At 41.2% G+C, this 15980-nt stretch overlaps 1 protein-coding gene across 1 annotated transcript; it reads right to left on the reverse strand.

Annotated features, from left to right (window-relative positions):
- Positions 1–2282: 2282 nt before the first annotated feature.
- On the reverse strand, positions 2283–13846 carry LOC106601132 (ADP-ribosylation factor 2). Its single transcript, XM_014193085.3, has 5 exons — positions 13726–13846; positions 9412–9569; positions 8575–8685; positions 8325–8449; positions 2283–3020 (listed from the first exon to the last, which is right to left on the reverse strand). The coding sequence occupies exons 2-5, from the start codon at positions 9557–9559 to the stop codon at positions 2859–2861; spliced, it is 546 nt and encodes a 181-aa protein (XP_014048560.1). The 5' UTR covers positions 9560–9569; positions 13726–13846; the 3' UTR covers positions 2283–2858.
- Positions 13847–15980: the final 2134 nt, after the last annotated feature.

Below are 15980 nucleotides of genomic sequence, written 5' to 3' on the forward strand. Positions count from 1 at the left end.
AGTGTTTCAGTATCTAAGCATCTATTTTATGAAATAAATATACAAGAGATTTGTAATAGAGATCTCTTTATTATAGTGCATTTCTCAGATGTTACAAGATGGGTTAAAAAAAGCTAAAAACAAAGGGAAATCCTTAAGTAAAAGAAAATACATATGCACACACACCTTGTGTCATTTGTACAGAAAATGATCTGAAAATTAAAGCTTCACATCTGAACAAGGGTAGCTAAATGAAATTGTCAAGTTAAAATAAATGTTCATACAGAAGTTCATATACACTTGAATTACCTGCCATATACCGGAAGTGACGCTCATCATTCAATTCAATGGATTTTCTTTCAGCACTAAACTCTACAATATCATTACAGAAGAAAAGGGCCAAAAATTAGATTAGAGTTAATTTGTTGAAACCATTTTCTGGAACAATTCATAAAAGAAAAAAAAAAAAGAGATCTAATTGTCCAGTTGTACACAGATACAAGGGTAAAGGTCAGTCCTACCCTCAAGAGGTCAGTGTGGGGCTGGGACCTTAGGGTCATCTTCGATCAGCAGGGGGTGTGTACAGTACAGTGTACTAAGGGTTTCTCAACTAAATTCGCAGTAGCCTTTGGAATACATGGGATGTACAGAAAACCATTTTGTCAGTTATGGTATACATTTTGAAGCTGTGTGTTGATGTGGAGAACAGCCGCGGCTTAATTTGCACGTGGTCTGCTGGTGTAGTTGCTATGGCGATGGGAGAGAGTTGTCAATGAGAGCACTGCTGATGTGAGCAGAATGCTCAAGCTTTCCCCCTGCTGCTTGTTGTAAAGAGGTTGATGAGGCAACCTTCCATGGTCTAGTTACAGTACTATTGTATTATAGTGCAAGCTGGTCATGTTTCACATGGAGCGAAGGGGAAGATGTGACTACCTGTGCAGCAGAACCGGGAAAACTAACCCCGACGACACATATAGAGCAAACAACCTAGATAGCCCCGCATAGGGTGTGTGTTAACAATTCAGAGTTTGGATTGTAGGCTGAAGTAAAGCGTAACGCATTGAATGCCATGAGAGCTTGATAACAACACGGCACTATGAGGAATTGGAGAGTGCCGTGTTAGTGCAGCTGAAAGTCAGTGGCGGCTGATGGAAGGAGCTAAAGGAGGGGCTTAATGTAATGTCTGGAATGGAATCAATGGAAAGGTATCAAATATATCGGAACCACATTTGACTCCGTTCCAATTATGTCATTCCAGTCATTACAATGAGCCCATCCTCCTATAGCTCCTCCCACCAACCTCCTCTGCTGGAAGTGACCCATCAGGCCCACCCCGTGCCCTGCAGGAAAGTCCAACTCTGCAGCAAACATCCTAAAAGCTAACCCAAACACAACCAGCCCTTCATAAGTCAAACCCAAAGGATCCTAAAGCATTTTGATTGAAATACTGCACACCTGGCTCCTCAGCTCATGCTAGACCAAGGGAACCAGGTCATCTGTACAAAAAAGAACAATGTAAATAAAATATAATAAAAAGGAAAAAAAGTAGACAACAGAAAATGTAATGAGGAGAAAGCCAGAGTGGGAGCAACTCTCAAAAGGCCTCGCTGTTCCAGTGGACAGGAATGGTGCTGAAAACACCCAACTAATCCCACGTACACTCACCCAATGTACTCGCAGAGCTGTGGCTAGCTGCACTCAACTACACTGACCCTCTGCCTAGCATAGGTAGTATAGTGTAGTGCTAGACAAACACACAATTTATTGCGTTTTCCATACCCGGCGGTAAGGATCGTTCACTCAATCAAAACATTATCAATGATCTCACAAGGCCCTGTGAAAGGAACATCACTTGGTGTTAGCCACCAATAAAGATGCAGCATGATAAAGAGGCCATCACTTGTGATCCTAGAGGGCAGCAGGGTCAGCAGCTGGTTACCACGGTTACCTCTTGGAACAACTTATTTCCAGACAAGACAAGTCTTGCTCCATTCTAATAAACCAAAAACAATAGTAACAACTCATTTCAGTCAGTAATGCCTACCAAACAGCTGACCCTAAAGTCCTGCAGGTCTTATCATGCACCACCGTCATCATTCAGGCTAAGGTGGCTACGCTCAACAACAAAAACGAGTGGACGAGGGGCATGGTGACATCACTAATTTGTTGTGCTTCAATGGAGATTTGAGGGTTAGGACAGCGACTGAAAGCTAATAATTTATTAGCTAGTGTTCCCAAGACAGCCAGAACAATGCGGTTGGGCATACTAGAACATGATTTTCCAAAGAATGCAAAGAAGGATCTAGGATGGAAAAGCTATTTTTATTTGTCTTTTTTCCAACCTGATACAGGTTACATTGAGATTTATTTCATGGTGTGGGGTCTCAAACCAACAGTTTAACAAGAGTGTCTGACAGATCGCAACATTAGTGGATGTAAAATCAAAATAGTTTTTTTAATCTATAAACTTCATTCATTTTTCAGATTACACATAAGACTTAGCATCCTGGGTCTTTCTTTGCCTTGTGAAAACCAGGGTGTCTTAGGAGCCACTGAGGGTGGGTCGGGAGGGGAGGGATGGGGGGGGCGCTAGAGTTAGCCATGCTGTCATTTCCATGGGTGAGAGTGACTGTTGAAGGCACAGCAGAGCTGCTCCCACTCCCGGCTCACACACATGCACCCACACATACATACACATTAAGATCCACACAAACACTCTCACACACACACACACACACGTATGTGGGGTATCACTGGTCAAAGCCCCAATGGTTGGAGGGGATGGAGTGAGAAACGGGAGGAGAGAGGGGCTGGGACCAGCGCTGTCGCCCATAACACACTGCGCAGACAAAGACGCAGACAGACGGCGGAATGGTGGATCATTTTGCGTTCTTTAGCTGGTTGGAGAGCCAGTCGAGGCCCTCGTAGAGCCCGTCCCCGCTGGTAGCGCAGGTGGCCTGGATGTACCAATTACGCTGGCGCAGGGAGTGCAGGCCCAGCTTGTCTGTGATCTCCGCTGCGTTCATAGCGTTGGGGAGGTCCTGAAGAGTGAAGAGAAAAGGGTTAACCCAGGAAAACATGCGTCTGCAACAGACCTTCACAAGCCATCTTAGTATTAGAGGTCAAACAATTTATCGGCATGGCCGATTTGAAGTTTTCATAAAAAATCAGTAATCTGCCTTTTTGGACGCCGATTATGGCCGATTACATTGCAATCCACAAGGAAACTGCGTGGCAGGCTGACCACCTGTTACGCGAGTGCAACATCAGAAGGGCCTTGTGGCTGCAAGGAGCCACGGTAAGTTGCTAGCTAGCATTAAACATCTTATAAAAAAACAATCAATCTTAACATAATCACTAGTTAACTACACATGGTTGATGATATTACTAGTTTAACTAGCTTGTCCTGCGTTGCATATAATCAATGCGGTGCCTGTTAATTTATCATCGAATCACAGCCTACTTCAACATCGCCAAACGGGTGACGTTTTAACCTGTTGGGTCTAGGGGGCAGCATTTGCACGTCTGGATAAAAAAAATGTACCCGATTTAATCTGGTTACTAATCCTACCCAGTAACTAGAATATGCATATACTTATTATATATGGATAGAAAACACTCTAAAGTTTCCAAAACTGTTTGAATGGTGTCTGTGAGTATAACAGAACTCATTTGGCAGGCAAAACCCTGAGACATTTTCTGACAGGAAGTGGATACCTGATGTGTTGTATTGACTTTAAACCTATCCCATTGAAAAACACAGGGGTTTAGGAATATTTTGGCACTTCCTATTGCTTCCACTAGATGTCACCAGCCTTTACAAAGTGTTTTGAGTCTTCTGGAGGGAGATCTGACCGAACAAGAGCCATGGAACGATGATGGCCCATTAGACACCTTGCGCGCGAGTTCATCTTGGGTACCCTCGTTCCAATACGTTATAAAAGAGTATGCATTCGTCCACCTTGAATATTATTCATGTTCTGGTTAAAAAAGGCCCTAATGATTTATGCTATACAACGTTTGACATGTTTGAACGAACGGAAATATATTTTTTCCCCTCGTTCATGACGAGAAGTCCGGCTGGCTTACATCATGTGCTAACGAGACGGAGATTTTTGGACATAAATGATGAGCTTTTTTGAACAAAACTACATTCGTTATGGACCTGTGATACCTGGAAGTGACATCTGATGAAGAGAATCAAAGGTAATGGATTATTTACATAGTATTTTCGATTTTAGATCTCCCCAACATGACGTCTAGTCTGTATCGCAACGCGTATTTTTCTGGGCGCAGTGCTCAGATTATTGCAAAGTGTGATTTCCCAGTAAGGTTATTTTTAAATCTGGCAAGTTGATTGCGTTCAAGAGATGTAAATCTATAATTCTTTAAATGACAATATAATATTTTACCAATGTTTTCTAATTTTAATTATTTAATTTCTGACGCTGACTTCACTGCCGGTTATTGGAGGGAAACGATTTCCTCAACATCAATGCCATAGTAAAACGCTGTTTTTGGATATAAATATGAACTTGATAGAACAAAAAATGCATGCATTGTCTAACATAATGTCCTAGGAGTGTCATCTGATGGAGATTGTAAAAGGTTAGTGCATCATTTTAGCTGGTTTTATGGTTTTGGTGACCCTGTCTTTGACTTGACAAAACATTACACACAACTCTTGTAAATGTACTGTCCTAACATACTCTAAATTTATGCTTTCGCCGTAAAACCTTTTTGAAATCGTAAAACGTGGTTAGATTAAGGAGATGTTTATCTTTCAAATGGTGTAACATAGTTGTATTTTTGAAAAATTTGAATTTTGACATTTATTTGGATTCAAATTTGCCGCTCTTGAAATGCACCTGCTGTTGATGGAGTGCACCACGGGTGGCACGCTAGCGTCCCACCTAGCCCCAAGAGGTTAACAAGAGAACTATCATTGCACAAATGTACCTAACCATAAACATCAATGCCTTTCTTAAAATCAATACACAGAAGTATATATTTTTAAACCTGCATATTTAGTTAAAAGAAATTCATGTTACCAGGCAATATTAACTAGGGAAATTGTGTCACTTCTCTTGCGTTCAGTGCAAGCAAAGTCCGGGTATATGCAACAGTTTGGGCCGCCTGGCTCGTTGCGAATTAATTTGCCAGAATTTTACAGGGAAGCCAAGGTAAGTTGCTAGCTAGCATTAAACTTATCTTATAAAAACGATCAATGTTAACATAATCACTAGTTAACTACACATGGTTGATGATATCACTAGTTTATCTAACGTGTCCTGCGTTGCATATAATCGATGCGGTGCCTGTTAATTTATCATTGAATCATAGCCTATTTCGCCAAACAGGTGTTGATTTAACAAGCGCATTTGCGAAAAAAGCACTGTTGTTGCAGCAATGTACCTAACCATAAACATCAATGCCTTTCTTTAAAATCAATAAACAAGTATAGATTTTTTAACCTGCATATTTAGTTACTATTGCCTGCTAACATGAAATTGTGCCACATCTCTAGCGTTCATTGCACGCAGAGTCAGGGTATATGCAACAGTTTGGGCCGCCTGGCTCGTTGCGAACTAATTTGCCTGAATTTTACGTAATTATGACATAACATTGACATAACTCGTAAGCATTCATTCAGACAGCACTTTCGTGCATTTTGCCAGAAGCTCTTTGCTGTGTTTCAAGCGGTTTATGACTTCAAACCGGGTGGGTATAATTTGTGGAACGTTCCAACAGGAATCTATTCCAAAAACTTCATAAATAACAATGTTGCCAAAAAACAACGGATACAAAGTTGTATAGCGGCAGAATAAGATACCGGGTAGTGAGTGGTCAATTTCATTGTGTTTTTCACTCATCACGTTTATTCCGAAAAATGTCTGTCCTCACTCTGGTTGCCTATAGACAAACATTAAGAATAAGCTACGTGGTGAGTTGATGCCTATTCGGTAGTTGTTTCCCCTTGCTCTACATGGGTAACGCTGCTTCGAGGGTGGCTGTTGTCGATGTGTTCCTGGTTCAAGCCCAGGTAGGAGCGAGGAGAGGGACGGAAGCTATACTGTTACACTGGCAATACTAAAGTGCCTATAAGAACATCCAATAGTCAAAGGTATATGAAATACAAATCGTATTGAGAGAAAGTCCTATAATAACTACAACCTAAAAATTACCTGGGAATATTGAAGACTCATGTTAAAAGGAACCACCAGCTTTCATATGTTCCCATGTTCTGAGCAAGGAACTTAAACCTTAGCTTTTTTACATGGCACATATTGCACTTTTACCTTCTCCAACACTTTGTTTTGCATTATTTAAACCAAATTGAACATGTTTCATTATTTATTTGAGGCTAAATTGATTTTATTGATGTATTATATTAAGTTAAAATAAGTGTTCATTCAGTATTGTTGTAATTATCATAAATACATTTTAAAAAATAATAATAATTAAAAAATAATAATAATTAAAAATCGGCTGATTAATTGGTATCGGCTTTTTTTGGTCCTCCAATAATTGGTATCGGCGTTGAAAAATCATAATCGGTCGACCTCTAATAACAATACTGTACTACCAATTACAGATGCAGTTTACTGGTGAAGCCTTGGGCTGTGTTAACCTGATATGGATAGGGGGCAGTATTTTCACGGCCGGATGAAAAAACGTACCCGATTTAAACTGGTTACTACTCTTGCCCAGAAACGAGAATATGCATATTACTAGTAGATTTGGATAGAAAACACTGACGTTTCTAAAACTGTTTGAATGGTGTCTGTCAGTATAACAGAACTCATATGGCAGGCAAAAACCTGAGAAAAATTCAACCAGAAAGTGTAGGATCTGAGAAATGTAGTTCTTTCTAGTCCCTTTCGAAACTACAGTATCTGTGCTCTCACGTTGCACTTTCTAAGGCTTCCATTGGCTGTCTAAAGCCTACAGAAAGTGTTTTTAGCATTCCCCTGTCACTGGGCAGAGTATAGTAGCTCAGTTTCTGAGTGGACTGCCTGGGGACAAAGAGATTGGATATGCGCATTCCCACGAGCACGCTGTTTTTTTATTTTCCTCCTTGAATGAATACACTATTGTCCAGTTGGAATATTATCGCAATTTTACGTTAAAAATACCATAAAAATTGATTTTAAACAGCGTTTGACATGCTTCTAAGTACGGTAATGGAACATTTTGACTTTTTGTGTCTAGAAATGCACTCGCGCATTACCCTTTGGATAGTGACCTAAACGCACAAACAAAACAGAGGTATTTGGACATAACTATGGATTATTTCGAACAAAAACAACATTTCTTGTGGAAGTAGCAGTCCTGGGAGTGCATTCTGACGAAGATCTGCAAAGGTAATACAATATTTCTAATACTGAGTTTAGTTTGCCCCGAACTTGGCGGGTGTCTGAATAGCTCACCGTGATGGCGAGCTATGTACTCAGAATATTGAAAAATGTGCTTTCGCCAAAAAGCTATTTTAAAATCTGACACAGCGATTGCATAAAGGAGTTCTGTATCTATAATTCTTAAAATAATTGTTATGTATTTTGTCAACGTTTATGATGAGTATTTTTGTAAATTCACCGGAAGTTTTCGGTGGGAATACATTTTCTGAACATCACGCGTCAATGTAAAAAGCTGTTTTTGGATATAAATATGAACTTGATTGAACAAAACATACATGTATTGTATAACAATGTCCTAGGAGTGTCATCTGATGAAGATCAAAGGTTAGTGCTTCATTTAGCTGCGTTTTGGGTTTTATTGACATATATGCTTGCTTGGAAAATGGCTGTGTGATTATTTTTGTCTATGTACTCTCCTAACATAATCTAATGTTTTGCTTTCGCTGTAAAGCCTTTTTGAAATTGGACAACGTGGTTAGATTCAGGAGAGGTTTATCTTTCAAATGGTGTAAAATAGTCATATGTTTGAAAAATTTAAATTACTGGATTTTTGTATTTCGCGCCATGCAATCCCATTGGCTGTTGGCTAGGGGTTCCGCTAGCGGAACGCCTAGATGTAAGAGGTTTAACACAGGCAGCCCAATTGTGATCTTTTGCCCAATTAGTGGCCAAATATCTGATCTGATTGGTCAAAAGACCAAATTGGTGGAAAAAGGATCACCTGTTTGTTAGTCTCGCTCTGCTCAGTGTAAAATTGCGCTCCGATTCCATTTTTGAAGAATTTGACGCACCGCTCACACCGAGAACACTTGATTTAAGTGGCCTACTCTTTACGCGTCAAGCTAAATTTACATGTCCAGTGTAGCAGGTAAAAATACCTACTGTTTTCCTGACGCACTAGTGTCTCTCCCCAGTTAGTCAGTTCACCTGTTTGTTAGCGAACACAAGCAGCACAGCGTCTCTCAGTTCATCCTCAGCCAGCATCCTTGTCAGCTCCTCCCGTGCCTCGTTCACTCTCTCCCTATCGTTACTGTCCACCACAAAGATCAGACCTGAGAGAGGGAGAGAAAGGATGGAGGGTGAGGAAAATAAGAACATTTACCCGGGACAGTCTCAACTCAAAGTCAGAAAGCGTGAAGATGGTGCTGAGGGGGTTCTGGTGACAGTGTCCACTCACCTTGGGTGTTCTGGAAGTAGTGCCGCCACAGAGGCCTGATCTTGTCCTGACCGCCCACATCCCACACTGTGAAGCTGATGTTCTTGTATTCTACCGTCTCAACGTTAAAACCTGAGAGAGCGAGAAAGATCAGTTACGTCAGCAACCTAAGACACTAACATTCCAAGAGGCTGTGTGAGATGACATATCAGCAATCCCAAACAGGCAAGCTAAGTCACTCCCTTAACACAAATGTCTGCATGAAATGTCTTTGCCCGAATGTAGCTGCAAATTAAAATGTATATTTGAATAAAATATGCAAAGTGAATGAACATCTACTGGAATATGAAATGTCAGCCTTGTGTTACATTCCTATAATGCAACATTTATTTCGGGGGGGGTTGTAAAGCTCCATTCATGCCTATTTTAAAAGTCACTTAATCCCTATGACAACAGCCACATTGCAGGACGTTGCCTGCCTGCGGGAGCTCTGCAGCTGATGTAGGTAGGCTACACAGTGCCCGACCCACGTCTCCTAATGAAATCCATGTACAGGCAGACTGTTGGCCTTAACAGGGGCCCACTCATTGCTTCAGAGCCCGAGGGCAGCTCACAGCAGCTACTCTGGGCATGTGGGAAGTGATCAGGGTTCAGATGAGATGAGGACAGAGGGAGTACATGGCTATACGTAGGACATTCATTTCTACTCCCCTACAACCAAACAGGAGCCTAGATCTCATGAAAATCACATGGAGCAAGTTATTGGAGGAACATTGGGGAGCATTTCAGGAGGGGTTTGTACCTAGGTGAGGGGTGTGTGATGACAAGCGGTAAAAGGGATAAGGCTAAGCTACTCACCGATGGTAGGGATGGTGGTGACGATCTCTCCCAGTTTGAGCTTGTACAGGATGGTGGTCTTGCCGGCAGCATCCAGCCCCACCATCAGAATCCGCATCTCTTTTTTACCAAAGAGATTCTTAAACAGGCCTGCAAACATGTTCCCCATCTTGGCTAATCTGGAGGAAGGGAGACAGAAACCAAAATGGTTAAGCTAGTAGCCGTACAACATTCATTGCGCCTAACACCAGGCTAAACCGGCCGTGTGTATGTGTGTCCACGTGTTCTGTAACACAAAAGCTCGCTGACGTATGTGAGCAGTGTGGATGAAATGATTCAACATGAAAACGTTAAAATATTCTGCACTGCTCCCGGATACAATGTGGGTGGTGTCAGATCGGTGTAAAACAAGAATTATTTTATGAATCCATTTATAAATGTATATAAAAAGGTTCCCATCCTTGGTAATTTCATTAAGATTTTTGACCTGTGAGGGTAATAATGTCAGGCTAAGCTTCCTTATCTCTGATAAAGGGCAACCACAGAGATTAAATTCATGAGGGGGAGAAAAAGTGCTGAGAAAAGCGTTCAGTCGCTGTCTGTGTTTATTTTGCGTCTTAACAATGGGCCCTCACACCACACAGGAGCAGGACTTGGCTGATGGGGCTGCAGGTCAGTGTCGTTCTGACTGGCAGGCAACTGTTTACTCATAGCCAGGAGCAGAGAAGTGGATCACATGACTGGCAGAGCACTGACCAGAGACACGATCCAGGGGTAGAGGCTAGTTACAACATAGCTCCACCTGAACACCTATTGCCCAACACCCACCAGGCAAGAACACAAACAGGCTCTGTAACAGCAGCCACAACGATTAGAATGTAATAGCCTAGTCAGCCCCAAATAGAAGCCTACATACATGTCTAACACAACACCATATAACTAATTCATGTTTCTTTTTTTTCTTTTTTACATAACTTTCTCACTGTTGAAATGAGTTTCTAAATGTACATGGGTCTTCCCAACAATTTGGTGCCTTCTGAGAAGTGTAACTTTCACATAATTTCAACTTCATGAAGAAAAAAAATTCCTCCCTCAAGAGGTACATTTTGTTTTTATAAAGACTATAGTAAGTAGTGCCTACTAAGTGCAAAATAAAGTAACAGGGTTGATGATTTCTTCTTACATCAACCATAAAATTTGGGGTGGCGGGTAGGCTAGTGGTTAGAGCGTTGTACTAGTAACTGAAAGGTTGCAAGATCGAATCCCCGAGCTCACAAGGTAAAAATCTGTCGTTCTGACCCTGAACAAGGCAGTTAACCCACTGTTCCTAGGTCATCATTGAATATTAGAATTTGTTCTTAGCTGACTTGCCTAATTAAATAATAGTGTAAAAAATAAAATTATATCCACTTGTGACAGGGAAACTGTCACAGAAAAGTTTGAATGCAAGCTTCACACAAAAAAAATACATTGTTACAACATTTCTAGTCTATGGGTAACAGGATTGACATGTTATGCTCGACCCGCTCAGTTTTGCACCACACAATTGCCAAGAAGAGTAGAATCAGCTTTTACTCTAAGATTACTATTAAAATGTTCAATGTTTTAAAAGACAGTCTCACCATATTAAAATGAGAGTTCAGATCACATAACTGGGTTAAGGGACATACTTAAATGAATCACATGAATAATCATCTTCAGAAATACCTGTCTAGCAACAAAATGACTAGGGCTTTACAATGATGCTGAACCCTGGAGAAGTTTTGGTATTATGTGGGTTAAAATCTTCATAGAAGTGAGAGTTGACAGAGGGATGTCAAAATTCAGCATTTTGGCACTTTAGCAGATTGATTGAATTATCCATGTTGCCTATAATATTAAATGGCACCGCATTTAATATAACAGGCTTTTAAAATCCAATATTGGTGCACAATTTCTACTTAAAATATCAAAGGGCACTCTCATGGAATGACCCACAAATGTATCAATTGTTGACTTTCATTTTGAATTAGGCATATTCATCGCAATAACAACCCTTCCTATTATTCAGTACGTTGCCAAGCACATCGCAGAATCATGTGATTTAAGACACGGCCTGATGAAACAGGTTCACTACATCAGAAAAATAGTGTATCCTAAACACCATGACAAAAACAGATTCATATTTGAGACAAGTTAGCGGTCTTAATACAAACTGGACAAGAGTAAGGACGATGGGATCGCATTATAAAAGACCCATACAGGTGTTGTAGGTGAAACGAAGAGCATGCAGGCTGAGCTCAAGGAAAAGCACACAATGAGGCCACTGATGTGGCGAATATAGGTCAGCGCTCAGAAGAACCAGAGTACTAGAGGCTGGATATTGGAGAGGTAACAACACACCTGTAGGCAGACACACACTGCTGAATTAACCAGGAGAGAGACAGGGAAACAATGATCCGGTCTCAGCAAATAGGCTATTGAACACTCAGGTCTTTCTCCAAAGGACACAAATGACTTCTAAAATAATGGAACATTTTGCTACACAACTCTGATCTTGTGCAAAAACCCTCCCACTAACACATGCCTACAAATGATAGCATAGAATAACACCAACACAGTATTATTACACACCTTCAAGACAATTGTGTGGCAAATGGTATACAAATGAACATAATTCAGAAAGGCGTTCTTCGGTGGAAACATGCTGGCCATTTAAATATGACACACGCCTTGGCACTTTGAAATAAACTATACAACGACTAGGCAAACAAAAGCTAGGAGGGGTGTGATTTGAGTTCTAACATCACGAACACAGGGAGTTGTCAGTTTCACAAAGTGCCTTCCTGGATTCAGAATGTGACAACGAATCTAGCTCTAGCCAACAGACATTCCACAGAGGGGAGTTCCATAACTAGAAAAGGTCATAGCTTGCAGATTTCTAACAATGACATCACAACAATGGCAGCTCATTTGAATCAGGATTGTCCACCCCGTTCCTCAACTAAAGCAAAGAGGAAGTGCATCGTCCTCTGAGGAAACAGGAACAACAGGGGAGGGGTTATGGGACGTCAGCAGCAAGTCATCAGAGAGTAGTTAAGCAAACGTATCACAGTATGCATGTGATATAGGCTGCCTGAGGTGGAGTCTTTTTGGGGTGCATCGGCAGTCAATGTTAAGGGGTTCTAAAAGAGGTGCCAGTTACCAAGAGATGCTCATAAGTTTCAAATGAGCCAATGTGGATAAATAATTGACTGGCCAAATGACAAGGGGGTGGGACATGTGTACTACATACAGTACACACATTAATATTGCGGGAACACTAGGGGCATCAAGGAGGCTCACTTTCTGGTCAGACAGGCAAATAGTGGACATTTTTTTTTTAAGTCTAGCAATGTTTTTCCATAAGGGAAAGTTAGGCATGCTGGGGTTATCCTGCTCCACCGGTTGTCTGTCCTGAACAAAGTAGGAAAATCTGCCAGATTCCTGGAGAACTCAATGTTTGAAAATGGAAATGTATGGAAGACAGAGACATGGGTGTCACAGTCATAAATAACACTAAGATCTGTGTAGCTTTGTATACATCTCACACACACACTATTCTGCTCCAGTTGTCTGTCCACTAAAATGACTTGGGTCTAACTAGTTAGCTACATTAATTTGTAACACACGAGCTAGTGACTAACCATGTGACGCGTTCAGTTTGAAGACACTGACAACAGTTTCCAAAACCAAATCTAACCATCCAGTACCAACAGTTACGCTAGCTAAAGCTTCCCGGCACAGCTTAGTTACCAAGCTAGAAGGCCGTAGAGACCACTACTTCCAAGTTACCTTACCGTTTAACCCACAGGCTGGTTAACTACATTCATTTAGAGACGTGTTTAACGTCGGTTAGCTAGTTAAACACGGACGGCTAAAATCTCAATCCACGTAAATTAACTGTACGCATTCAGAAAATAGGCGTAGCTAGCTAACGTTAATTTTCCTTACATCGTTAGGTAGCACAAGCAAGCGAAGCGGCTCGACATAATGACTCCAAATAGGAGGACGCTCAATGTCCAATCACAATGACCAGCGAATACTTACTGACACAATTTCAGTAAAGTTAGCGGAATAATGCTCTCACGACTTTTACAGGTCGTGAGAATATAATGCCGGGCGAGCTAGCTAACGTTAACTAGCTATTGACGGCAGATGATCCTCGTTTGGTTTGAGTCTACGCAGGGGATTCGTTGTCAAAGCTTGCTGTCAAGCCGAAAGGAAATAAGCAATCGTTTGCATTCCTGATCCTGAAAATAAAAAAAATACTATGAATGACATCTATTATATTGCTACGTTGTATACATGTTTTACCTTTTAGTGGCGGTTTCTCGATCTTTCTTTTACGCTCCTATTCACCGCTAACAACAAAATGGCGTCTTTCACAAGTGTCAAGAAAGCCGCGTCATGGACGTTGCACATCGTAAGATCTTCACCAATCATGTTATCCATGCAAGTTACAAAAACGTACCTTGCTGTGCTGCGGGCCAATCGACGGAACAACATTTAATGTTGAGGGCGGAGATTTACAAAAGGCCCTCCTCCAGTTTGCCCTACAAACTGAAAGACCAGTCAAGCTTCCGGTAGGATCAATCATCCCGCCTCTTCCCCGCCCCATGTTTCCGGCTTCAATGGAGACTGGATACATTTTCCACTGGCCCAACCCATCATCATTTGGTTAGCAAACAAAACAAACCGGTTGCAATTGTTCAATCCAGAAGAAGAAAAAAAACGTCCGGAAAATACAGGACCATTGGGTGTGTATAGCCTTATATTGGATATGGCAAGCAAGTGCTGCCTTATATGCCTTATGGCTAGGTCCCTTACCCATAATGTCATAGAGATCATCATTTCAATCAATAAGCAACAGCCTACAATTTACATTTCTGATCCAAGAATTCCAGCCTGTTTCTGTCATTCATCTTTTAGTTAAACAGCCTGAAAGAGTCAGAGCCAACACCATAAAAATAGGAATTATAATACAAATTAAGTAATTTAATTTAATGGGATCTCTATGGTCAACACAAACATGCAAGGTCTACAATGACAGCTAGGTCTATAGGGCCAACAAGTAGGTAAACTGGAGTTGGGGGGCCCCTGGAGGTGGGCAGAGGGGAGAAGTGGGTTGCGAAGTTCAAGGTACATCAGGGTTCAAGCGTTCATCAAGGTTGTTGGGGTCATCGTTAAAGGCTCACAGTGTGTGTTGTTCATATTAAATCCACTAGATGGGGCCGTCTCCATGCTGCAGTCATAATGTCCCAATAAGTCAAAGCCAATAGTTTCCGTTTCGTGTTTCCTTTCCATAAATCAACCACTATGAAATTATAGGCATAGGCCTATGTGAGTGCAATATCATCAGGTGGAAGTTTGTCCACCTTTCATGTGTTTGTGCTCATGGTTAGCTAATTCAGGTGGTTGTTCGGTTATGCAGGTGTCACACTGAGCAGACAACTAGATCTTTGATAACCCATTCATCCACATGGTGATTGTAAACCAGAGTTGTTGTTGTTGCTGTTGGACATGAAGTGAATAAAAGGGATTTTATATGAAAATGGCCTATGGACTGAGACATCATGGATGGTAGGCAACTATATCTACAGGTGTCATGAAGCACATAATATCCTTTCATAATATCTCAAGGTATAATTCTTGAGATGCATTACATTAAAATAAAAGCTTATTGTTGATGTTTGTCTGTATGTGTTGTTGTACAGTAATGACTTATTCACCGTGACTAGGCAGTGGGCATGCCACTTGTTATTAGTTTGTGTGTTGTCTAGGGCTGTCTATCACAGAATGGGTTCCTTCTCCTTGCAGGTGTTTGGTCAAGCGCCCACGTGAGCATAAATATATTACAAAATAAAGATGTAATTCATTTGAGTACAAAAACGTATTTATAGAGGTTTTTCCCTGCTGCTATGAAACAGTAAGTAAGAATCAAAGAAAAAAGCACTGTTAGGTAGAGAAAATTAGATTGGAGCCTTGGTGGTTTGTAAACATTATGACCAAAATGAAAATAGAGTTATCAAGAACGAGACAGACCATCAGCGAGTCTTTGCTGGCAATGCAAAATAGACAGCAAGTGATGGTGGAGATTCAACTGTATAAAAGTATTTATTGCTTAATAGATGCCTATGTAATCCTATACCTATAATCCACGATCCATTTTTGCAATAACAAGTGTATCTGCATGTTTGTATTTGTAGGCTATGTCTACCTTCTCAGGAAACTACAGAACTTCTTCAAGGAGCACACTCGGTTATAGTCATTCTATAGCCAGCCACATCCTATAGCCTACACTTGCCACTGGTGTATCCACCATAAACATGGTACAGTAGATCTGTCAGTGGGTAGAATGAAAATGCACCAGCAAGTTTGAATATGAGGCACGATAATGACAAAACCCAGACGAATTCTCATCACAGCCAGGTAGATTTCCTACCTGTCACTTAGATTTAAGTGGGGGGGGGGGGCGTTTCAATGGTTGGGGCGGGACGACAAGGGAGTCCAATGGGCGTGTGGCACGATGATGCGCTCCCCAGAGGCCTTGCCTCCCTTGGGACCGCGCC

This window comes from Salmo salar, chromosome 03 (genome assembly GCF_965601325.2).
Source record: "Salmo salar chromosome 03, fSalSal1, whole genome shotgun sequence".
NCBI classification, from domain to species: Eukaryota; Metazoa; Chordata; class Actinopteri; order Salmoniformes; family Salmonidae; genus Salmo; species Salmo salar.

Coding starts and splice junctions, on each gene's coding strand:
- LOC106601132 (XM_014193085.3), bottom strand. CDS start 9,559: ATGGGGAACATGTTTGCAGGCCTGTTTAAGAATCTCTTTGGTAAAAAA. Junction 8,686..9,411: donor CACCACCATCCCTACCATCG/GTGAGTAGCTTA, acceptor TCGCTCTCTCAG/GTTTTAACGTTGAGACGGTA. Junction 3,021..8,324: donor TTGTGTTCGCTAACAAACAG/GTGAACTGACTA, acceptor TTCACTCTTCAG/GACCTCCCCAACGCTATGAA.